At 35.9% G+C, this 25,693-nt stretch overlaps 1 protein-coding gene across 1 annotated transcript in view; it reads right to left on the bottom strand.

The window, feature by feature from the left end:
• Positions 1-25,693, bottom strand: part of LOC150104182 (sodium channel and clathrin linker 1-like) — a 222,682-nt gene that overhangs the window by 137,793 nt on the left and 59,196 nt on the right. Inside the window, exons 5-6 of the mRNA XM_090396804.1 lie at positions 23,734-23,848; positions 9,475-9,546 (exon numbers count right to left, since the gene is read on the bottom strand). Of these exons, the coding sequence (XP_090252930.1) occupies positions 9,475-9,546; positions 23,734-23,848 (187 nt within the window). The remainder of the gene's footprint in view (positions 1-9,474; positions 9,547-23,733; positions 23,849-25,693) is intronic.

Below are 25,693 nucleotides of genomic sequence, written 5' to 3'. Positions count from 1 at the left end.
GAAGAGAGTATAGAAGACACCTGACACCATCTTGTGGTCCATAACCCTAACACAATATATTTTCTCTGAAATAGTGTGTATTCATAAATTTTCTTGAGTTTATGGGATTAAAAAAATCCAGGCTCATGGGAGAAAAAAAAAACACTCGTCTGTTCTAGAGATTGAATATGGATGAAAACATCATTTCCACAGGGCTACACACAAGCGTTTTTATAGTGATGTAGAATGTGGAAATTGCACAGTGAACAAATCTAAAGACGATTAATGTTTCTTTTCATTTTAAGAATTACACGTGAGAATTTTAGAAAACAGTATTTCTAACTGAAGTTGAACGTGTAGAGGCCTGTGTAGCTCAGTGGAAGTGGTGTTTGTATTCCTCAGCGCTAAACCATCCAAAGATAGACTCCGAGTTCAAGTGTAGTTGCTGACTAGAGGAACTTTTACCAAGCCTTTTTTCAATCTCTGGCACAGACAAGCAGGTTTTTCATCTCAGAAACTCAAGAAAATTGAACGCAGAACCCACACTTTTCAGACATTAAAAAATATTGTGTTAGGGACCATGAGATGGCAGCACTTGTTGTGCTGTATCTGCACTGTGGGCTGTTTTATTAGTGATAGCCTTGGGCTAGCTATCTCTGATGGCTACCAGTGGAGATTGAATTGCCCACTCAGTCTCCAAAAAAGTTAGATAGGGCTAAAACAGCCTCATCTACTCACTATATGGGAATAAAAAGGAGTTAACTGGTTCGTTCTGGTTGAAAGTGCTATTCATGAAATAAGAACTGTAGTTATTTGCAAAGCAGGGTCACATGACATGTTTAGAGTAAGATATAGCAATATAAGTAAGTGCTATACAACAAAAGAGGGCACTCACCTGATGTGAGAAGGATAGAAGCTCTCCTTAACTCAACCGTGTTGTCATCATCAGCTGTAAAGAAGCTAGGATGTCTTTGTAATCATAGGAAGTTAGGAGAAGAAAGAATGTACTTGTAAATTGGAGTCAAATATTGTAGTTAGAAATAACAAAGAATAGAGACACAGTGAATTGTCAGCAAATACACGAGATACTGCAAGTGTCTAAGTAGAGAATAATTTGTTTGTTAGAACTTGCAAAAACAAGAACATGCCATCGATCTTAGTTCAAAAGACCAAAGGACAACCATCTACTCAGAATAACCCTAGCTCTTAAGTTTTTCAAGGCAAGTGGAGATTTTGTTTAGCTCACCCAATGCCGAGATATAAAAGGATTGTAATTCCGTGCAAGTGAGGTAATGCTGCCCCAAAGAGCCATTCCCTCCCCCTCACTGTATTTTGTCTAAAAAAAGTTCTAAGTGTTTGTACTCAAGGAACAAGAATTCTGTGTTGCACTCAAGGAATTATGCTGGTATGCAGTGTGCTGTGAAGTATAAGTCAAGTAGGATGTTTTGCATCACTCAGCACACACTGAGTTTTTACAACTGAACGGGTCAAAACAATTTTTTTGCTTGTCTTTTGTTACTGTTGCAGATGAAAGATTCTGATCGGGCTTATCACAAGGAAACAGCATGGTAGTAATTAAAGGACTCTACTATGTTGTCAGAGTCAGGAAAAAAAAAATGTTTTTGCTGCTCATCCATTGCATCTTTTTCATTTGGGCATAGCTGTGCATTTGATTCTCCAATCACTTGCTGCAATAAAAATATCTGCTTCAGCCTTCCAACACTATCTCTGACACATCATTGCCTGCCTTTTGAATAGTTTTTCAAGAAACCGATGTGTTTCAGGAGGTATCAGGTCATCCCAAAAGTAATGTGGTTTTTAGCATTAAGTTTTGAAAGGATATAAAAGATAAATCACTTGCTAATTTAATCAAGTATATTTTCTCCATTTGAATCAGTAACACTCTTCCAATGTTGTGAAAGCTTCATAATGCCATTTCTATAGAATTCAGGAGGTTTGGAGACAAAGAAGTTGCACTGGCTCAATTTCAGTGCTTCTAATGTATCGTATTGTTTTTCATTAATCACATATTGCAAACTTCGATATAAGTGGTAATCTGAGGGTGCAAGATCAGGAGAATATAGAAAATGTGGAAGCTTTACCCAGCCAAGTTCTTCGAACTTGGTACAGGAGATTCTTGCATTATGAGGGTGTGCATTATCATTGTGAAAAACAATACCCTTTCAAATGACCAGAGAACACTTCTTTCTTTCAGATTAAATTGATCAAGTTGTTCACAGTATACTTCAGCTGTGATTATTTGGTTTTCTGGCAAGAGTTCAAAGTGTATAATACCAGTCATATCCCACCAAATGCTTAACAAAACCTTCTGAGGGTGAAGGTCTTGTTTTGGCTGAGGTTTAGCCTGTTCCCCTGAATGAACCCACTGCACTTAACATTATTGTAAAATATCCACCTTTCATCACTACTTCAGGCATCCAATATCACCATTTTAAAACATAATTGTGTTTAACAGTAGATTTCTGTTGTGACTTTTGTAAGATATGTGCAGAATATCAAACCTACATGAATAGGGCATACATCATTTAATACAATGGTTAGAATAAACGAAAGAAAGCTGTGCTCAGATACTAGAGGGGGAGATAGAGATATCATTTGTACATACCATACATTTCGACAAGTACATACAACAGTTTTCTCCGAGCACAGCATTGCACAAAACAATCAGCATGCAAAGCTTTTACAATCACATGCCATACATCATCTTCATTTTTTTAATGTCGAAGGAAAGGAAAAAATATGTTTATCTACACACCAGCTCTTGGATCCCTAGAAAGAACTATATGAAATTTAGTGGCTATACCTTTACTATCTAAGAGATAGTAAAGGAAGGATCTAAGAGGAACAGTTCATTTGTTTGCTGATGAAGCAAAGTTGGGTAGGGCAATAGTGAATGCAGAATGTCAAAATCTTGCAGGACAACTTGATTAGATTGGAGTTCTGGGCTAAGGAGAATGGATGTCAATTTAATGTGACAAATGTAAGGTTATACGTTTTGGGGTGAAAAGATTAGCAGCAGTATACTATGTTGGTGGAACTGTACTCCAGGAGATTGACGAGGCCAGGGACTTGGGAGTGTTGGTGGATAGGGAGATGAAGTTTAGGGAGCAGATTGCAAAAGTGGCTAAATCAGTTCATCATCTCACTTAGTTGTTGAAAAATACTTTGACAAGCAGAGACAAGCAAGTTATTGTTCCTCTGTACCGAGCTTTGATAAGACCTAACCTCGACTACTGTGCCCAGATTTGGTCACCTAGATTTCTTCTTGATGGGGAGGAGGTGGAGAGGATTCAGAGACGAGTGACCAAGATGATAGCAGGTCTATGGAATGAACCTTATGAGAACAGGTTGAAGATTTGTGGGCTGCAGAAATTGGTTGATAGACGGAAAAGGCGTGATACGATTGAGACATTCAAATTACTGAAGGGTTTCTATAAGATTAATTCAGAAGATAATTTTGAGAATAGGACTGGTGGTGGGATAACTAGGAGCCATCCTTGGACGCTGGGCAAGAGTGTGGTTAGCAAGAGTGTTAGAACTAGGTTCTTTACTCAGAGAGTGGTGAATGAGTGGAATACGCTGCCAGAGTCTGTTGTGGGTGCCATGACTGTAAATGAGTTCAAGGCGAAGTATGATAGATACTGTGAGAATGTCGTATAGTTGTGTGGACATGATGTTTAGGGCTTCCCTCGATGAGTCTAAGGACTCCCTGGAGTTGCCCGTAACAATAATAATAATTTAGATTAGTCAATGCAAACAAATGACAGAGAAATATATTAATAAAGTAACAAACAAGTTCTGAAAAGCTTAGTGAATTTTATTGTCTGCAGAGTAATAAATAGCAGACTATTTCATGGTCTACCATAAATAATGTTATGCACAACAAGACTGCAAATTAGAGCTTAGCAGAATGTGCTCATATTAGAAATGTATGCACATTCTGCATTGTACTGTCATTCGTGGATAGCTGATGACAATTCATTTAACCCCCCAACTGGCCACGATGTCTATAGACGTTCAGCTAAATCTGGATACGAAGCTCTAACACCCATTGAATAACATGGATAAGAAGTGCAATTTGGTGTCACTATTTCATCCACATCGGCTGTTAGGGAGGTTAAACAATGCTGCCTACCTCTCACATGGCTGTTGTTCATATTTCTGATAGGGTGTACTGAATTTCAGAAAGTGAAAATCCATACATCATAATGGTCCCAAACTGAACACACGGCTTCATATGAAGAGGATAAGAAATTATATTCTTCCCTAATGCTAAATACCATCAAACTAGCCATTTTTACAAAATATGCATATTGCAAATGCATAAGCATCTATAAAATGCCCCCAATAACTCAGTTGGTATAGACAATCCCTTTGGTTGGAAAGACCCAGGTTCGAATCCCATCTATAACATGAGAATCTGTATCAGGTCTTTTCATTCAAATGGTGAGTTAGTCTCATACAGTGGTAGAGGTTTTTTGATTCCTAGAAACTCAGTTTTTTTCATCTCTAAAAAACAGGCAAATCAGCCCCATGAACACATAGATCTACAACCACAAACACTTGCTCTTAGAGGATATAGAGGAGTGCTGTGTCATCTGCATTAATCACTGTGATTCATAATCAGGGGACTTTACCTGAGTAAAAATCTGAAATTCTTACAGAAGTTTTGAGCCATTCCAATTCTTTATTTCAATCAGACCATTTTTCAGGAACACAAAACATCAAACATGTTAAAATTTTATACTACAATAATTCTGCTCCAGGTGATTAGAATTTAATAATTGGGATTAAAATTTCTTTGGTATACACAAGACAATGTCCATGAGGTTCAATTTCAACTTCAATTAGTGCAATGTTATGATTAACAAAATGATTTGAACTGATATTAATAATTCCACTTCAGGCTACCAGTTACCAGGGTGGTAAAGATGTTAAGAAACCACAAGCTTATACAGTAAATAGCTGAAAGCCTATGTTTGGGCTCAGTTGTGCAAGAAATATCTGGATTTCAATCTCTAAAGGGATTAATTTTGATTTGTTTTGTACATTGCTTGATTTACTTCAATGTTATTCATACATTAAAAAATTACGCAGAAATATAAAAGTATACAAAATCAAACCTTTAAGATCATTTCACCAGTTTTTATATATTCATGAGCCCCCCCCCCCCCTCCTGCATCCCTTAGGGAGGGAGGTTGAGCCCTCCGGATGAGGGATTAAGCACAGTACGTACAGTCGTATCTCGCTAATCCGAACCTCTTTAATCTGAACTGAGGTTTGAAAGAAAAAAAAGCTTTATTTATTACGTATTATTATTTTGTGTACTATTATTTTTATTTAATAATTATTATTATTACAGTAGAGTATAACTATGGTGATACACAAAAAGAGAAAATTCAAAACATGCATAATTTGGTTAAAAATATAAATCCAGATGTTGAAATTTCACAAACAGATGTTATGGAAATGGATTAGAGGTAGAACAAAAAGTGAATTCAAAATCAAATCAGATGCTGAAATTGTAAATATGACGCTACAGAATGAATTAGAAGATGATGATGATGATAAAGAACTTGAAGAAAAAAAAGTAAAACATGAAGAGGCAGTTGACAGTTTTAATACATGTATAGAATGGGCTAAGCAGAATGATATGCTATTCCACAAAATTTTATTGCAAATGTAGCTCCGAGAAGCATTCAAAAAACGTTTAGCTTCCAAGAAGCAAAAGAAAATCAGTGATTTTTTTAAAAAATAAAAAAACTCTTTTTGTGTTGTGTACAAGAAAGTGATATTTTTTATGCAAATTAAGTTATGTACTAAACTATGAAATTTTATTAAATCAGAATCCTCAACAATATAGGTACATACAAACTAAATTTTGTACTAAAATAAACTTGTGTACTGTATTATTTTTTAAGTTTTACATTACAGTACAGTAGCTTTTTTTTCTATCAGTTACGTCATTTATTTACAAAATTAAATTGATGTAACATCAGAATCTAATAATTTTTGTCTTAAAGGCTAGTTTTGTTGTCTCTTGGGGGAAAATTCACTAATCCAAATGAGCACGGTTTTTTATTAGTTTAGATTAGCGAGATACCACTGTATATATATTTTTTATGACTGTAGATCCGTGTGTGTTCACGGGGCTGGTTTGCTTGTTCTGAGGGACGAAAAACTCGAGTTTCTAGGTGGAAAAACCCTCTACCTCTGTATAAGGGGGCAGGAGGCAATGGCTGATTCGGACCTAAAGTCCAAATAGTAAATCAAGTAGGGGTTAAATGGATGAATAACACCATTAAGCTTGAGCTGCAAAAAAAGAAACAACTGTGGAGAGAATTTAAGGAGAGGTGACCTGCAGGCACATGAACGGTATAAAGTGCAGGCCAGAAGGGTAACGAGTGTGGAAGAAAGCAAAAGCAGATTATGAAAGAAAATTAGCCATTCAGGCTAAAGAGAATCTCAAGCAGTTTTTTCGATATGTTGCAAGTAAAATAATAAATGTATACAGCAGAATGATTTTAAAGAATGCCGATGGTAGGGAGGTAACCGAATCAGTTGATATAGTGGAATTACTGAGCGAGCACTTTGCAAGAGTATATCATCCAGGTGGTGACATTGCAGGAATGAAGGAACCAACAGCTTATACGGGAATGGTGGTGAATGAAGCTCGTGTCGCACGTGAAGCGGCTAAAGAATCGTCAGTGCCCTTGACCATTATGTTTAATTTGAGTCTCGGGTCTGGGTTAGTCTGGAGGGGAAAATAGTTCCACTGCATAAAGGAGGTTCCAAGACTACTGTTGTAAATTACCGACCGATCAGCATATCAGGAATCATTGTCAAGGTCTTCGAGAAAATAGTCAAGAGGAGAATACAGGAATGGATAGATGAAAATGGGATACTGTATGGGGGACAGCATGGTTTTGTGAAGGGTAGATCATGCCTCAGTAACTTGCTCACATTTTATAACACAATGACGGCTGAACTGGATAAGGGTAATGGGTTTACAGTGATTTTGCTGAACCTTGCTAAGGCCTTTGACAGGATACCACATGGAATTCTAATCAGTAAACTGCAGCATATGGGGATGGATACAGGGTTGGTGAGATGGATAGGAGGGTGGTTGATGGAGAGATATCAGAGAGTGGTTTATTCAGGAGTAGTTCAAAAGACGGCCTATGACTAGTGGTGTGCTGCAGGGTTCTTGGACCACTACTGTTTAATTTGTTCATTAAAGATATAGGAAAGGATCTGAGAGGAACTGTTCATTTGTCTGCCGATGATGCAAAGTTGGGTAGAGCAATAGTGAATGCACAGGATGTCAAAATTTTGCAGAATGATTTGGATAGTTTGGAGGGCTGGGCTAAGGAGAATGAATGACAATTTAATGTGGCAAAATGTAAGGTTATGCATTTTGGGGTGAAAAGATTAGGCAGTATACCACATTGGCGGAACTGTACTCCAGGAGATTGATGAGGCCAGGGATTTGGGAGTGTTGCTGGATAGGGAGCTGAAGTTTCGGGGGCACATCGCAAAAGTGGCTAAATCAGCTCATCAAATCACTTGGTTGCTGAAAAATACTTTGACGAGCAGAGACAAACAGGTTATTGTTCCTCTGTATTGAGCCTTGATAAGACCCCACCTAGACTACTGTGCTCAAATTTGGGTGCCAGGGTTTCTTCTTGATGGGGAAGAGGTGGAGAGGATTCAGAGACAAGTGACCAAGATGATAGCAGGTCTATGGAATGAACCTTATGAGAACAGGTTGAAGATTTGTGGGCTGCAGAAATTGGTTGATAGATGGAAAAGGCGTGATACGATTGAGACATTCAAATTACTGAAGGGTTTCTATAAGATTAATTCAGAAGATAATTTTGAGAATAGGACTGGTGGTGGGATAACTAGGAGCCATCCTTGGTAGCTGGGCAAGAGTGTGGTTAGCAAGGGTGTTAGAACTAGGTTCTTTACTCAGAGAGTGGTGAATGAGTGGAATAAGCTGCCAGAGTCTGTTGTGGGTGCCATGACTGTAAATGAGTTCAAGGCAAAGTATGATAGATACTGTGTGAATGTTGAATAGTTGTTCTGGACGTGATGTTAGGGCCTCCCTCGATGAGTCTAAGGACTCCTTGGAGTTGCCCGTACTACTACTACTACTACTAATAATAATAATAATAAGACCAGCTAACTCACCTTTAGTTGAAAGAGACCAGATAAAGGTTCCTCACATCACAGACGAGAATCGAGCCCAGGTCTTTCCTACCAAAGGGGCTTTGCCTATACCGACTGAGTTATGGAGTCTCTATTTCACCAGTGAAGTTGATAATAAGAATATTTTACATCTGTGTACTGCCTTGCATTGCATCTTTCACCTCTTCAACTACAACTTTTTTTTTTCATCATCTGACATGAAAGTTTACATGATTATTAACTTCATATTGACAGTTTTCTCTAAATTAGTTTATTATTTGACAGAATGCCAATATTGTCAGATATTTCAGTCTTCTAAGGTGCTTCTAACTGTCTCAATCTACCTAGAACTTGGCCTTCCTCAGTTGTTTCATCCGGACATCAAACACTTGTTTGGCTGACACCTTTTCTTTCCCATTCTGCTTAGGAGAGCATACCACCTCAGATTAACTGTGCTTATATGTCAATATTCCTTAAGGATATTGACAGAAGAAAGTTAAAATATTTTTAAAAGTTTATTTTTTTTTTTACCTTCTATTACTATTCAGAACAGTAATAGAAGGTAAAGTTCCTGGAAAAAGAGGCAGGGGTAGACCATCAATGAGATGGATGGATGGTGTGGAGTGACTGATCTTCAGAGAGTTGAGGCTGCCAGAAAAGCAAACAACAGGATTACATGGCGAGGCCTGGTGTGGAACATCATCGAGCATCGGAGTGACCATACGATATAAAAGATGAAGAAAATAATATTCTTTATGCCTGGACTAATTATTATAAAAATTATTAATGAAGTAATAACAGAAAAGTGATAGGAAATATCCAATGAATGCAATCAGAATAAGCATTAATACTCAAGGAAGAAAAATGTTGTCATATGCTGAATTGCAAAAAAGCAACTGATAGCATTTATTCATTTCTGTAACTTAGAGTAAATGTTTAGATATGGAGAGTGGAAACAGTAATCTAAATAAGGAAAAAAGAAGAGTAGGAAAGTCCCAGACAATTATAATTCAAAAAAGACACCAAGCTGACTGAAGAAAAAGCATTCTACAGGAGATGAAACGTGCAAAAATTGGAGAAACTACATTTCTCCAATTCTTTCCATGGTATTTGTTCTTATACTAAGGTTATTACATTATTCCATCAGGCAGTTAAGGGTTAAAGGCTGAAACAATTCTTTTAGTACACAATGATGAGGTATGGTTCTTAAAGTATTCTGCTAATATTATCTTTACTGATAAAAATCAAAAACAAATGCAACAAACAAAGTAAAATAAACCTTACATGAACTTGTTTTTCCAATCTTTCAATCTCCTGGAGAGCTAACTGCCACATTTCCAAAACAGAGTTTTTGGCCTATTAAAACATTGAGGAGTGTTATGAATATCTGTATCAAGAAGATATCTTTATTCAAAAATTTTGATACAAATATATAAAGAACTTTAGCAAAATGAATTAAACTAAATTCATTACACATAATGTAAGTAAATCTTACAAATTTGCATGTAAATATCAAGACTAGTCTTTTGTATATTCAGGACAGATGATTTCATTAAAAGTATTTCATGATGTAGAGTACACTTCTTAGAAATCATGCATTTTTTATGTTTTGACAAACAGAAACAATGCCAGGTCGTGCCTGAGAGCAAATCAATCCAAGTAGTGATATATGAGAAGCAGTGTCAAGCCCACATTATGGCAAGAAAACTGATTGCTTTCTATATGGGTGTAATGCCCAAAAATCTATCTCCTCTCACTGTATGTCCCCACTCTATCTTTCCAATCAATTATAAATGAACCAGTAATTAAACATAAAAATAATGACAGTGATACTGCAACTAAATCTCCATCACAAACCAAACCGAACAAAAAAAAAATACAGACCAAGCACAACATACAAATCATGCCAGAATTTCCACAAAATACACTCACCTCACTTTGACATCTACTTTACCAGCATCCATGGCATCAACATCAACACAAATTATGTTCATTATCACTTATAGTTATCCAAGACAAGATTTCCCTACTCTCGACAGAAACCCAAATTGCAGACACAGTCACTACTGTCTCCCTTCAATGTCCCAACTATATATTTCACAATTTCCTTTGCCACAATTGTGGCACCTGCCTTTGTACAAGATCTGACATCACTTGTTACAGAAATGCTATTAGAATAACCTGCTTTTGGCTCTCTCTCTGGTTAAAATTTCCCTGTGCCATGTTGCTGCATTTATCAGTTTCCAAAAACCACTCTGACCTCTTCACATTCCTCTTCATGAAGCTTGACCCTCTGCAATCCATATATCCAAATTGTGAAGTCATCTTCCTAGGTGACCTAAACATTCACAACTCCAACTGGTTCTTCCTCTTTTCCAACACTACTGACAAAGCGGGATGAGATGCAAATCTATTATTTCTGCTCTTCTGACTCAAGAATCTGCTCCAAGCAAGTTACAGAAATTATTATTACTAGCATGAAAGCCTTCATTCCCCCATTCTATTCACAATTCTTATCCATTTTTCAAACTTACCACAGATAACTTGCATTAAGAACCCCAGCTTTATACTCAGCCTATGCTGAAGTTTGCAATAAATGCAAAACAGTCATCAGTAAATCTAAATCTGACTTCATAATGGCCAACATCAGAACACTTGCCTTCTGTCCAAATGGAAGCTATATCTTCTAGTTGCTTTCTAAGGCTACTTGATGCAACTCCTACTCACTTGTGCTTTCATCTCTCTCTCTCTCTCTTTCATTCAGATGGCACCACTGTGACAGCAACCAAAGATAACGCTGACCTGGCACACTTTTCCTCAAACCACACCAGTCTAAGCCCATATGTCCCAAGTGGTTTTTCAACAAAAAAAAAAAAAAAAAAGGCACCAGACAAATACTAAACAACTTAGCCACTAAGAAGCATTCTGGTCCTAATGGTGTTTCTCCATTTGCACTCAAATGCTGTGCTCCAGAGCTATCACCTGTCTTGTATCATCTCTACAATCTTCTATACTTGGCTGTGGGGGCAGTACAATCTGGTCATCTTCAATGTCACCAAAACAGAGTCTTGCCTATCCTCAATCTCTATTTGGATGGATCCATTCATCTGTAATCATTAGTAACCCCCCCCCCCAATACACTCCCTTCTTAGTTTACATGATTTTCATGAATACACTGTACCCATTCCTTTCTATTTCTGTAAGGATACAGTACTTGTTAACCACATCTTACTAATGCCAATAATTTTTGGTCTATTTGCATTACTAATGCTAAGAATTCCTTGCATTTATTCTTGATGCTTCTGGCATTATAAACCATGCATAATATTGACTACCAGTCTGATAGAGATTCAAACAACTCTTAAAACCTGACTCATTCAAATAAGTAACCTGAGTTGATAACTCAACTAAATTTCCTTCCCTTCAAGTTAGCTGGTCTGATATAGAATATTTAATTTTTTTTTCTCCTGGAACACACACATCAATACTCTCCTGCAACTGCCTCAATATATCTAGTTTCATTGACTACTTATATTTACTTTTTCACAAAATAAAAGTTTACTCCAGGCTCCTGACACCAAATCCATTCAAGTGCAATCCATCTTGCAACTATAAATCCTTCTTACTATCGAAATCACTCTGCATATCACCATATTGTACACAATTTTTCCTACAAAGTCTGCTCTCTCTCTCTCAATAGATTAATCATTTGCAATCAGAGTTCTCCTTCTCAATTTACTCTTATTACGTCTTGACAACAGACTCACAATCTTAAATTTCTGCTATTCTTTTCCATCTTCTCCAACATCTCTTTCTTATTTTTTCTCTGTCATCAAAAGAAGAGCGAGAAGGTGAAGACTAAGTCTCCTGCCATGCTATGACAAAGGTGAACTGAGGAGGAGAACTTTGATAGCAAACAAATGGATATGCAGGTTGTGCAGAAGGAATGATGTAGGGTTTGTGGACTTATGGTCTGAGTTTGATGGAAAGCATTTGTATAATGCTGATGAACTGCACTTAATGGTTTTGGTGTTAGGTGTTTAGAGAGCATTGTTCACCAAGAGTGCTGAAGCACGTATTCAGGAAAACTTAAGCAATTAAGGTAGATATCGGTGAGAGTGTCTGAAAGCACCCATGAGACAAGTGAGTGCGAGAATGCCCAAAAAATGTGGAATCTAGTCTCTCAAGCAACAATATTGAATAGGGTAGACTATCCAGGAAGTAAAGGTGGTTTGGGGCCTTTACTAATACCAGAAGTATCAGGAACAAGAGGGAGGAGTTATCGGCATTAGTTAGTGCAACCTTACCAAAAGTGGCAGGTACTGAAACTTGGCTAAGAGCAGAGGATACAGTTACAAGGATAGAATATGAAGAGTTTAGTATTTTCAGGGAGGATAGAGAAGAAAGGATGGGGGAGAGCTGCTGATGATAGTGTTAAATTGTGAATGAAACTATGTAGTGTAATTTATTTTTTTTCATTCACATTTAACATTGCTTATTATGTATTAATCATGATTTGTATAAAAATTATTTATTATTCCTTAATTAAGGATTACTATTTAAATATTTATTCTAAACTTAATCTACTATTAATTTATTAAACAATAATATGTGTAGAATTTATGATAACTAAAATATATATATAATGTAACGATAGGTATTATTATAATTAATTGTATACGTAATGAAAAAGCTGATTAAATAGCTCAAATATTCTGTTTATTCTTATTTGTGAAAATTTAATGTTATGTAATCACTTATGTAAGAGTAGAGCGTTGTATTACATTAGCGAAATGTTTATGTTCATGCGTTGTCATGGAGACGCATGAAATAAACAAGCACGAGTCGAAGAGTGCGTGACCTTGGAACCAAAAAGGAGAAAGAAAGGGCAATAAGAATATTAATTAGAGAGAAAGGGAGTGAGTTTTGCGGAGCCTGAAGGAAGGTACGATACAAGCAAAGAAGTGAAAGAAAATTATAAATTCTTTAGGGCAGAAATTCATGAGAATAGTGTATAGAAGTGAGCAAAAACGTAGTGAATCATATACTGAGCTGCAAGTGAAATCAGCTGTTGTTGTAGAGGAAAATTGCTGTCGTAATCGGATAAATAAAGAACTGGACATTCAATGGGAAATTCTGATTAGTTCCAGTTAGTCTAGGATTACGTCTTAATTCTATGTTGCCCTGAGTAGAATTATATTGAAATTAACTAGTTTGAGAAAAGTAAACAAGGAGAATTATCAATGCCTTATTGATGTGTTTTTTTTAGAGTAGTGAAGCGCGATTAACAGTAGTTCAGTTAAATCGTTGGAGAATTTTTATTAATGTGTTCCGCTAACGTAAATAAGTTAATTTATAGGTGTGCTCACAATTAATTGATGTATTGAAGATTGTATCTGGTAAGAGTAGTCATGCTTGTTTGTTTATTCTAACATTAACATATTTTCGAAGTTCAAAGTCCGAAATAAGATTGCTTGGAATATTGTCTACCTTGATTAGTGCTTCCTGTGAATTTAAACATTAAGTACAGCTGATAGATATGTGGAGACTGATTCAATAAGAAGTTTCGTTTTATTAACTTGAGTTAAGAAAGCTTGTGATTTTGAAACTGTGAATTATATGTGAAAGTTTAGAACACTGAATTGGCATGAGTGACTTAGCAAGATGTATTAAGTTGATTGTATTGTTTCATTTTAAAGCAATATTCTTGTATTTGTTATATATATCATATATTAAATGTTTAATTTTGTTAATCTAAATATTGTGTTTGCCTGAATTCCCTTTTATTGCACCGTTCATAAATATTCGAATCTTGCAGGAACCCCAAGTGGAATAGTAAATAATTCGGCCTAAATAAATGAGGAGACTGCTAACTTAATTAAGAATTGATCCTACTATTTTATATAGACTAATCTAAAAATAGGGTGGCGCAGTATAATTATAAATTTCCCTACTTTTGGATCGGTGATCAATTTGCAATTAGTTGTTATATTGATAAGAGTGACTTGAACCAAGATGGCGGATTTAGACCATAACATGAAAATAGAACGTCACGACAATAGTAGATGAATCGAAGAATAAGAGATAGGCGGGAGGGTGGCTGTTTATTTGAAGCAGTTTGGTGTGAGATCAAGGGCCAATACGAAAAAGTATATGGTTGGATGCTGCTATAGACTAAGGAGTTCTAGTGATGATCTGGAAGACATGCATCAGCAAATTAGTACAAAGTGTGCAAGTTGAGTGATTGTTATGGGGGAAGACTTCAACTATGGAGATATAAAGAAAGACAGATCACATGGCAGGAAGGAAATGGAATTTATACACCTACTAAGAGATAATTACTTGAGGAGAATGGGATGGAGTTGCCTCAGGATGTAAAAGTATTGGATCTAGTCATAGAATCAGAAGAGCTATCATAACTAAGGTGACCATGCAGTCTTCGCTTGGGAGGTTGTAAAACATGAGGAATGGTCTGTCAAAAAGGGTCATATGTTGAACCACAAGGCAGGTGATTATGATAAGTTTAGGAGGAAGCTTGAGGCTGTGCTATGGCATAAAAACCTACAACAGAAAAATGTTAGTAGTGCATGGGAGATAGTTAGGGTCACCTAGAGGAAGCAGTATTAAATTGCATACCCAAGGTAAGGATGGTTAATCAGGTAGGAGTTAAGATGAGTAGTATCATTAAGCATGAGCTGGAAAAAAAAATGTTGTGAAAGGTACATAAAGAGAAAAGTAACCAGCAAGCTTATGAATGGTAAAAGGGTCAGGCAAGAAAGGTGACCAGCATGGTAAGGAAGACAAAATCAGATTATGACAAGAAATAGCCAAACAGGCCAAAAGAGTTCTTTCGTTAAGAGGAAGAATGACTATAGAAGAATAACCTTAATGAATGCCAATGGTGGTAGTGGGGGTGAGGTGACAGAAGCAGATAAAATAGCTGAGTTATGCAGTGACCACTTTGCAAGTGTATCATCCAAGTGAGGTTATTACTGTTGTGACATATGTGACAGGGACTGATGTGGGAAAAGGAGTGAATGAATTGGAAGTTCTTAGGATATTGTACAATCTCAATGTAAATATGGCTGTGGGATTAGATGGGATAGCAGCTCACATTTTACAAGAATGTGCAAGGGAACTGGGAATGCCTCTGACTAGGCTCTTTAATTTAAGTATCAGTTCTGGTTGAGTTCCAAGAGAGTGGAAAGGGGGGGGGGGAGATAATTCCTTTGCATAAGAGATATTCTAAGACTGTAATAGCAAATTATAGACCAATCCGTATCCAGTATCTCAGGAGCAATAAAAGTACTGGAAAGTTGGTCAAAAGAGAGAATTCAAGAATTGGGGGATAAGAATATGATACTCTATGAAGGATAACATGGTTTTGTGAAGTTCAGTCATGCCTTAGTAAATTTTTATAATACAGTGACAGCTGAGTCAGATAAAAGGAATGGCTACATGATTCCAATGGATTTTGTAAAGGCATTTGAGAGAATTCCACATAGAACTGTGTTACACACATTAGAACAAATGTGAATGGATATGACACTAGTCATATGGATATGAGGGTGACTGATGGACAGATATCATAGTAGTATATGGAGGAGCAGAATCCAGAAGAAAACAGGTGAATTGTGGCATCAGAAGATTTTGTACTAGAACCACTATTGTTTAATTGTACATAAATGATATAGAAAGTAATCTGAAAAGAAATATTCAGTTGTTTGCTGACTGATGATGATGCAAAATTTGAAGAGTAATAGTTAAGGCGATGTGGAGAGCTTGCAACAAAAGATAACTGGTGTCAGTTTAATGTGGAGAAATGTAGAGTTGCCATTTTGAGAAAAATCAATTACAAGCTATGTAACACATTGATAGAGCTGTACACAAGGAAATATTGCTAAGGCTACTAAGGTAGCTCATAAAAATTACTTAACTATTGAAGAATACACTAACAAGTAGAGATAAGGAAGTTATTTCTTTTTATGAGGCCTTGATATGTCCACATCTGGATTACTGTGCTCAGGTCTGGACTCCCAGGTTTCTTGGGGAATGAGGAAGTGGTGGAGAGGATTCAGAGGCAAACAACAAAGATGGTGAGCGATCTGTGGAATATATCAATTTCTATCCTATGAGGATAGATTGAGAGGGTGTGTGGACTGCAGAAGTTGGTTGATAAGCAAAAACGAGGGGATATCATAGAAACATTTAAGTTGGTTAAAGGATTTTATAGGACTGATGCAGAAGAAATGTTTTAGCACTTGGCAAGAGAGAGAGAGTGCAGAACAAGAAATCATCCCTGGAAGTTAAATGAAGGCATGGTTTGTAGGGGGTGTGAGGACTGGAGAGTTGTGAATGGATGGAATGGGTTGCCAGTGTCAATTGTGAGTGCTTTGTCTGTTAATGGGTTCAAGGAGAGTTGTGATATTGTGTGGATAGTTTGGGTCTCCTGTGATGAGTTTTCAGACTCCATGGAGGTGCCCGTACAATAATAATAATTTATTGTAACACTGCTAATATTTTGGTCTGATTTCAGGAACCCTCATCAGAAAAATAAAATTAAGGATGGTAAGAACAGCATGTTTGAATTAATAAACATACAAGTATTGTACTTCATGATCACTATTTGATGTCTGAGAGTTTAATGACTCAAGTCCATAGTTCAAACTTGGCTTCCTTTTTTTATGTTTACACCAAAGACTGGTTGATGCAGACATATATCAAATTTCATGTGTATGCCTGTGAAGTTTCTTGTCTTGTTAGTCTGGAAAGTCGATTACTGCAAATAGAAGTAATCGACTACATTTGTTTCTTTAAGCCAAGAAGTCAAACTTCAGAAACATATAATTTTATCTTGTCAAAGAGTACTCTCTCTCTCTTTCAGAGCTCATGTCTGAGTACTCGTGACCTTCCTGATGATGCTTTGCCATTTCTTTCACTTATTGCTTGTTCTAGTTTAAGTCCAGTGATTCTTGATATTCGGTCAATCCACATGTAGGGGGTTTCCTCTTTTTCTTTTCCCACAAGGTTTACCCTGGATGATTATTTTTTCCAGGTAGTTGCCTTCCTTTCTACATATATGTCCAAAATATTGCACCATTCTCTTGTCAATTATGTTTATCAGTCTTGTGTGGATATTCAGTTCTTCTAGGATACTTTTGTTTGTTCGTTTTTCTGTCCAAGATATTCTTAACAATCTTCTCTAGCACCAGAACTCGAATGCCTCAATTCTTCTTCTGTCGCCTTTTATCATTGTTCAAAACTCAGAAGCATAGAGAAAGATCGAAAAAACTAAGATTTTTACAAGCTTAATTTTGGTCTTTTTGGAGATGTGCCTGTCTTTCCAGATCTTAGTTAAATCAGTCATCGCTTTCTTAGCTAGTGCTATTCTTCTTCTTATCTCTTTTTTACATCCATCTTTTTTTTGTTATTATCACTCCAAGGTAATTGAAATTGTTGGCAATTTCAATTCCTTCTATATTTATCTCTTCTGCGTTGTTTAAAACCATTATTTTGGGTTTGACTTGATTTATTTGTAAACCATGGCTTAAGTTAAATTAAAATTAGGATTGATTTAGGATGGATTTTAATTCCTGTTCATTTGTTGCTATTATCACTATGTCATCTGCATATCGTAGGTTAGTGATTGTTCAGCCACCTAATTTAATGCCTCCACTTTTCTAGAGATCTTTTCATTATAGTTTCACTGTAAAGGTTGAATAGTAATGGTGAGAGTATGCATCCTTGTCTTGATCCTTTTTTCAAATTGGAATGCAGGGGACACTGAGTTTTCAATTCTTACTGTTGCTTGATTTTGTTGATATAAGTTCTTTATGAGGGTTACTAGATGGTTTGGTATTCCTGATTCTTGTATGATATCCCGCCTCATACAATCAAAGGCCTTGGAGTAATCTATAAAGCATAGATAAAGGCTTAAGTTGAATTCCCTTGCTTTTTCGATTATTTGTCTGATGTTAAATATATGATCTCTAGTTCCTCGACCTTTTCTGAATCCTGCTTGTTCTTCTGAGATGATCTGATGGTCTATAAAACTTTGTAATCTTTCCTTAATAATATGTAGTAAAATCTTGCTGGTATGTGAGATAAGGGCAATGGTGCAGTAGTTTTCACATTTGTTGTGATTGCCTTTTTTGTAGATTGGGATAATAATGGAACTATTCCAATCATTTGGCCATCTTCCAGTCTTCCAGATTTTGTTGCATAAATCATGTATCCAGTTGACTGCATTCTCTCCAAGGTTTTTCAGCATTTCAGCCAGTATTGAATCAGGACCTGGGGCTTGGTTATTATTTAATTTTTTAATTGCTTGTTCTATTTCACTTTTGAGGATCTCCAGTTCCGTTTCCATGTTTTTCATAGCTCCTTCGTCTTCTTGTTGAATAGCTGGGTCCTTGTAAAGCTTGACGCAATACTTCTGGCTAAGTCATTAGTATCATTTAAGATCTTGCCGTTTTCCTCTGCAATTATATTAAGTTTTGGTTTGAATTTTTTGGTTATATCCTTAACCTTTTTGAATAAATCTGTTGTTTCATTAGAGTTGGAGGGTCTTTCTATTTCTTTACAGATGTTTTGGATATAGCTATTCTTATCTTTTTGACAAGATTTTTTAATAGCTTTATGCAGGTTCAGGTAATTTGGGTTTTGCCAAAGAGTACATCTTTCTTTATTTCAAAGAAAAATAAAAAAACTAAGCCACATACCATACTTATAAAAACTCCATTTCTTAAAATTTTCAAAATCGGAATTCTTGGCATTCCACACTGGTCTGCAAATTGGCAGATATGACTTTCAGCTACAATTCCTCTTGCTGAGCAGGTTTTTTATTTTTTTATTTTTCACTCTTCTAGGAGAGAAACATCTCAAGAAATGTCTTCACTGATTCCCATTACAATCACATCTGCAAAGATCACATTATAACAGGAATGCTGCAGAGATTGATCTGCAAAACGCTAATTTCTTAAAGCCTCAATAGCATAGCCAGAATGACATAACAATAGACCTTTTGAATGAAAAAGAACTAGGTTCAACTCTCATTATGGAATATTCATATGAACTTTTTCAATGGAAGGCGAGTTAACTGATCTCATATTATTATTATTATCATTATTATTATGAGAAACTTACAGGGAGTCAGAGACTCGTCGAGGGAGGCCATATACTACATGCAGCAGCTATCATACCTGTTCTTGAATTCATTCACACTGCTTGCACTAACAACATCCAATGGCAATCCATTCCAATCACACACCACTCTATGAGAGAAAACTCTAGATCTCATCCACTTCTTAGTGGTATTCATTCTCAGCTTCCAAGGATGCCCTCTTGTCTTTTCTCCACCCTCCATAAAATGAAAAATTCCATCACCTGCAATTTTGTCTGATCCTTTCAGAAGTTTGTAATTCTCAATCATATCACTCCCCTTTCTCTGGATTTTGGATTCTTGATATCATTTTTAACACTCTCCTTTGCACTTTCTCCACTGTATCAGAATCACAACAGAAACCAGGAGCCAGACCTGTACACAATAGTTCAAATGAGGTCTTATCAAGGCCTTGTAAAGAGGTAAAATGACATCCGCATCTTTACATGTCAAAGATTGTTTCTGCATCAATTATCTTTTGAGTTGCATTTGCAATCTTTGCTGCATGACCCCTGAACTTCAACTTCCTATCTACTAACACTCCAAGATCCCTAGCCTGGTCAGTTTCTTCTAGCATAATCCCACCAATACAATACGGATATCTAATCACGGCAAAGTGCATTACTTTACATTTAGTGACACTGAACTAACATCCATTTTCCCATGCTCACAATTTTAGTCAATTCAAATCATCCTGCAAGTACTGCATATCAGCCACATTCCTGATTACTCTACCTATCTTTGCATCATCAGCAAATAGCTATATGTCGCTTAGTCAAATCCTTCCCAATGTCATTAACGTACAGATTGAATTACAGTGGACCAAGGACTGATCCTTCTGGTACACAACTGGTTACTTGCAGACTCACCTCCCTTGTATACTACTTTTTGATATCTGTCAGTCAACCATCCTCTTATACATGCTAATGTTTTTTTAATCAAAACTAATAGTTTACAATTTATGCAACAGTCTTCCACACTGTATTCTGTCAAAAGCTTTTAGCAAAATCAAAAAGTATCATGGTGTATCCATTCTCCTTGTCTAGTTAATTGGTAACATTATTATAGAATGTGAGCAAATTGCTAACCCATGACCTTCCCCAAGTAAACCCATACTGCAAAGTAGAGATTCTCTGTCAACCCAATTATGAATGTGAACCCTAACCAACTTTTCCAATATCTTCACCACCATTCTTGAGATTATTGATTGGTCGATATAGATCTTTGCACCACTCTTGTGCAATGAGATTACCATACATTTTTACCACTTCTGCAGAATCCTTCCTGTTCTGAGACTCAAATTATATAGCCTGGTCAAAGGAATAGCCAGTTCAGCTGAACACTCTTTTAGTACCTATGCTGATATCCCATCAGTCCCTATTGCTAAATTCACATTCAGTTTGTGCAACAGTTCTAATACCTCCTCTTCATACACCTGAGTTTGTTCATTCAGTGAAGAAGCTATCAACTTGCATATACCTAGTTGATAGCTTTTAGCAAAATGGGCACTGATAGCTGAACAATCTTTTCTGAATCCGACACCCTCACACTATCTGCATTCAGAAGAGTTATTCATATTCATTCTTCTTTTACTTGCTTTTACTTGCAGAGCCAGTTTCTTTTCATACTTAGCTAACCTTACAACAGTTGTGACTATTCTAATCTGCTGCTTATAATTTTCACAGCAGACATCATCCTTATGCACACGGTATTCCTTCCACATCATCCTTTTCTCAGGAATCTCTTGCTTGATAAGATTACACATCCATTTAACTCCCACCCTTTTTATTCTTTGAACTCTCAGGACACATTCTGATATTGCATCATTTAAGTATTTTTTTAAATGCTTCCTATGCACTGTCAATATTCTTCCCATCCAGCTGCCAATACTGTTGCACTGAACTCAGCATACTCCTGAGTTGGTCATAATTTCCTGCTTTGTAGTTCAATATGTAATCTTTTCTGAATGGAACATTCAGTACTGCATGATTACTGTCACCAACCAGAGGAAGAATAGTTGTCTTTAACTGAAATACCCTCTAACACCTCTTTACCTTGGGTGCCTTCTGTTGCATGCTGCTTGAGGAAGTTATCTTGCAACAGCTCAATAAATTCAGTTTCATTCTTCTCATGAGATTTTACTACTACCCAATCAATGTTTGGATGATTAAAGTCCCCCATTCCGATTACTGTTTTTGGACCCATCATCTTTAACTGGTGATGCATTTCTTCATCACTAGCAACCGATCCACCAGGTCTGTAACAACACCCCAGTATGTATTTGATCTTGTTAAATTTCATCTCCCACCAGATGGCTGGCTTCAAATTCACTACCACATGAAAAAGTTACTAGTATTACAATCATAGGTCTCAAGACTAACTGGATTAAAGTCATCCAATATCATTAGCAGCATGCCCCTCCTCTCCTGTTTATCCTTCGTAAAAATACTGTTCCCTTTAAACTCAATACCAGTTAGTATGTCTGATTCTGATAGGCAGGTCTAACTAATACAATCTGAGGTACCAACATATTGACCAAGGCAACAAACTCTACTCCTTTGTTTCTGATACTCCTAGCATTTGTGTACAGACATAATAAGCTACCTGCATGTTCTTTTGTATACTCTTGTCTGTAGTCTGCATGACACAGTTGGACAACTTGCAGATCTCTGTTCTTCTCTAGTGCCTTATATATGCAGACATCTTTGCATACATTTGATGGTTCCAACTAGACGAAGACAAGTTGAAATCATTCTCTTGTAATCATTTTTATGTCGAGGCCTATTCCCATCATTAACACAGTTACATAACATTGTCTCTCTTACAAACATATTTTCACTATTCCTCCCATTATAATTTAGTTTCCCTGACTCACTGTGTTAGGTCTCATACCAGTTATTAGTTTTTCAACACTCCTGATACCAAATACATTCAAACGTAGGCCATCCCTCTTATACAAATCCAATCTTCCCTCAAACTCACTCAACACATCCAAAAACTTGCATCCATTCCTTCTACACAATATGGAGGTAGATATTTACCCTCCTAGAAACATGGGGATTTTCATCCTGGATACAAGCAAATCAGTCAGAGAACATGCAATTAACAGATGACTATTATTGGTGGGCTGCAAATTGCATAATGTATGGATGGTGGATTTTGTAGTGCAGGAAATGGCATAGATAGTGGGATGTATGATGTGACGTGCCCTTCTGTAACAAACACTTGGATTTCACGGAAGTATCATATAAATAAGAATAATACATTAGCCTCCACCAAGGTATCTGTGGAAATCATTAAGGTTGACTGCTTTTGCACCTAGCATATGTGATATCAGTTTATCCAGTTAACTCAATGGAGCAGGATGTCCAGTTTCTGTGAGATTGCCAATTCTGTGATTTTTTTTTTTAAATCTAGTAACTATATGCATTATGCATAATTACATATATATGTGATTATGCATAATGCATAGCCGGTTTGATAGCAGAATATAAATAAAATTAACATAGAAGTGATAACACATTACTTATCATTAAGTGTAATTTCATCTTCCCCTTAACACATACCAGGCTGGATGGACTGTTCTGACTAATAACTTGACATCATATAAACATTAATACAGTCATTATAACAGTATTTATTATTAACTTTTATTAAATTAATGATTAACATAAAATCATTAATAGAGCTATTAATTTTATCTCCACAGTCTGCTTATGTCTGTCGACTAGCTGGCTTGTCTATTTTGTGGCGGTGCTGACTTACATTAGGGAAAACACCACCACCTACGCACAAGATCAGCTAACTCAACCTTCATCTGAAAAGTCTTATGAAGATTTCATAATCTCAGATGAAATTTGAACCAAAGACTTGCAATCAAAGGTGTTGGTGCCACTGAGTGTACTATAAAATTTATTATTTTGCCCTTCCACCTGGAAATATTAGTCCATTTAAAGCAACAGTGGGGACAAACTCCATGAATGATTCAATTCCTGCTGCACATATACGAAGTACACCTAATGAGTTTTATAACTTTCATTATATATATATATATATATATATATATATATATATATATAAGTTACAGGTTAATAAGAAATAATATTAAAGTTAATAAAAGCTAAAAATAAATGCCATTATAACAAACACACACTCCATAACTAACTGCTGATAAGTATTATCAAAAACACTACAGAATCAATGTTATCCAAAAGAAATTCCCTATAGAAAATTCAGTTAATTCAGTTGTAGAATGGCAGGCATAACCTTTTGAAACATTCTTAAATGTTTTAGAAGGCATGCCATAGTCATTTTGAAAGACAAGCAGGATTATAGGAAAGTTATGTGAGAAAATGTTTAGTTTAATGTAAGTTGCTTCTCACCTCAGTAACAGCTTGGAGCTGATGTTCCAAATTTTTAATCAGCTTTTTATCATCTCCATCTCTTGGAAGATTTGTCATTTGAAGTTCAACATTTTCTTTTAATTCTTTTGTTAATCTAAAAAGAAATGAAAATACATCATATCACTATATTAATATATAAGCTTTTGCAGGGCAAAACCAAAAATCTCTTATTTCTATATTATAAAATTGTACAGAAAGATCAAGGAATAAAGTGCAAGTGGCAATGCCATAGAACTCAAGCAGAAACAAAGAAAACAAAAAAACCTGAAGTGAGATGAAGAACACATTAAAGCAGTGATCATCTGCACTTCAACACCTAATGCAGCTGGGGAAGGGGGGAATTGTATGCTTATATGTTTCAGATTTACAGTTGAAGCAACTAAGACTATGAGGCCAGCATATCATGTCTGTGAATTGCATCAGTTCTTTGGCCATGCCTATTTTATGGGATGAAAAACTTGATTTCCAGGAGGGAAAACCCTGCCACTTCAACATGAAACTAGCTTCAAAAGAAAAACCCTAATAAAGGATTTTTGCATCCTAGACAGGATTCAAACAAGGGAGGGAGGAGATTCTCCCTAGTACTTTATATTAGTCCAACCAAAATGACATAAGTAATCTGTATAGTTTAATCTGGCAAAACATTATAACTCCTCAATTAAAAAAAAAAAAAATTCCTCATTAGTTTATTAAAATCAAAGCAATCTATGAAAAAAAAAAAATCAAATATAAGAACAATGAATGCACTAAAAGAAAATAAATAAACAAGATAACTTATTAAGCTGCTGATAAAGGAAAGAAATACAGGAACTCTTTCACAGGACAAAACATAAGCTCGAGCAACTGGAGAAACGATTGGCATGTGGTGGTACAGCAAAAGAGAGAATGAAAGAAAAGTGAATGAGAAAAGCATAAAAGTGCAAGACAAGTGGAGAGTGAAAATTTAAGCCTTGTTCTAAATTCATTCAAAATTTCACTTCACATAATTTAATTTTTCTTCCCATTTTTTAAACATCTTGTTCATTGTCAAGTGTTATTTGTTCATGGGTGGCTGTCAATGAATATATTAAAGAAGTTTTATTTCCATCTATCTGGAAATAAAACTTCTGGATCTGAAATCCATAACTGGACCACTAGTGTGTTCCCCTTTGAAAGAATCACAAAAAAAAACACTTGTAATTTTAGTTGCCAGTTTTCTTTAAAAGTCAACATAAACTAGTCACCTTCACTTTCTTCCTTCCTTTTATTTCTTTTTAAGGTTCAGAACTTTTAATTATTTTTCTATAGAAAGAATGACCATTTGTTTTTCAGAAAACTTGACTATATACCAAATGCCCACTTTGAACATTAAAAAAAGAACGGTTATTAAAAAGGTCAACCTACTGTATTTTTTCCCTCTCAACAGCTGTCATGTCATCATTGCTGTAAAATAAAAATTGATAACTTTTAAACAGTTTTTTCTTTCTATATGAAAGCCTTCATAATATTTGATATCAAATCCAAAAATCCTCTCATTTCTCTCACAGCAGGATTATACAGAGTTCTTCTCACTATATGCAATGCTCCACTACCTGTTATACTTTCAGTTTTCATTTGTCATGAAGCAAGAAAATTAGCTTCCATTACACCTTATCATTATGCCGCTTTTGTTGCAAACAGTAAAACTTGCATACTTCATACATAACAAGTAAGTTTTTATATCATAAACACCCAATATTAACCGTATGTGTTTATGCAATACACATGACATGTGTAATAAATAATCTTGTTTAAAAAAAAAAAAAAAAAAATCTGGAATCCAACCTTCTGACTAGGCACTCTGAATTATGCAGTGTAGCCACTCAAAACTTTTATACTTCCATACTTAAGCATTTCTGGAAGAATATCATCTACTCTGGTAGCATTTTACTGATACACACACACCTCTACATTCCTCTTG

This window comes from Typopeltis vanoorti, chromosome 8 (assembly GCF_054136105.1).
Source record: "Typopeltis vanoorti isolate ZY-2024b chromosome 8, IOZ_Tvanoo_1.0, whole genome shotgun sequence".
Lineage (NCBI taxonomy): Eukaryota > Metazoa > Arthropoda > Arachnida > Uropygi > Thelyphonidae > Typopeltis > Typopeltis vanoorti.
This window is presented reverse-complemented; position numbering and strand designations above follow the sequence as displayed.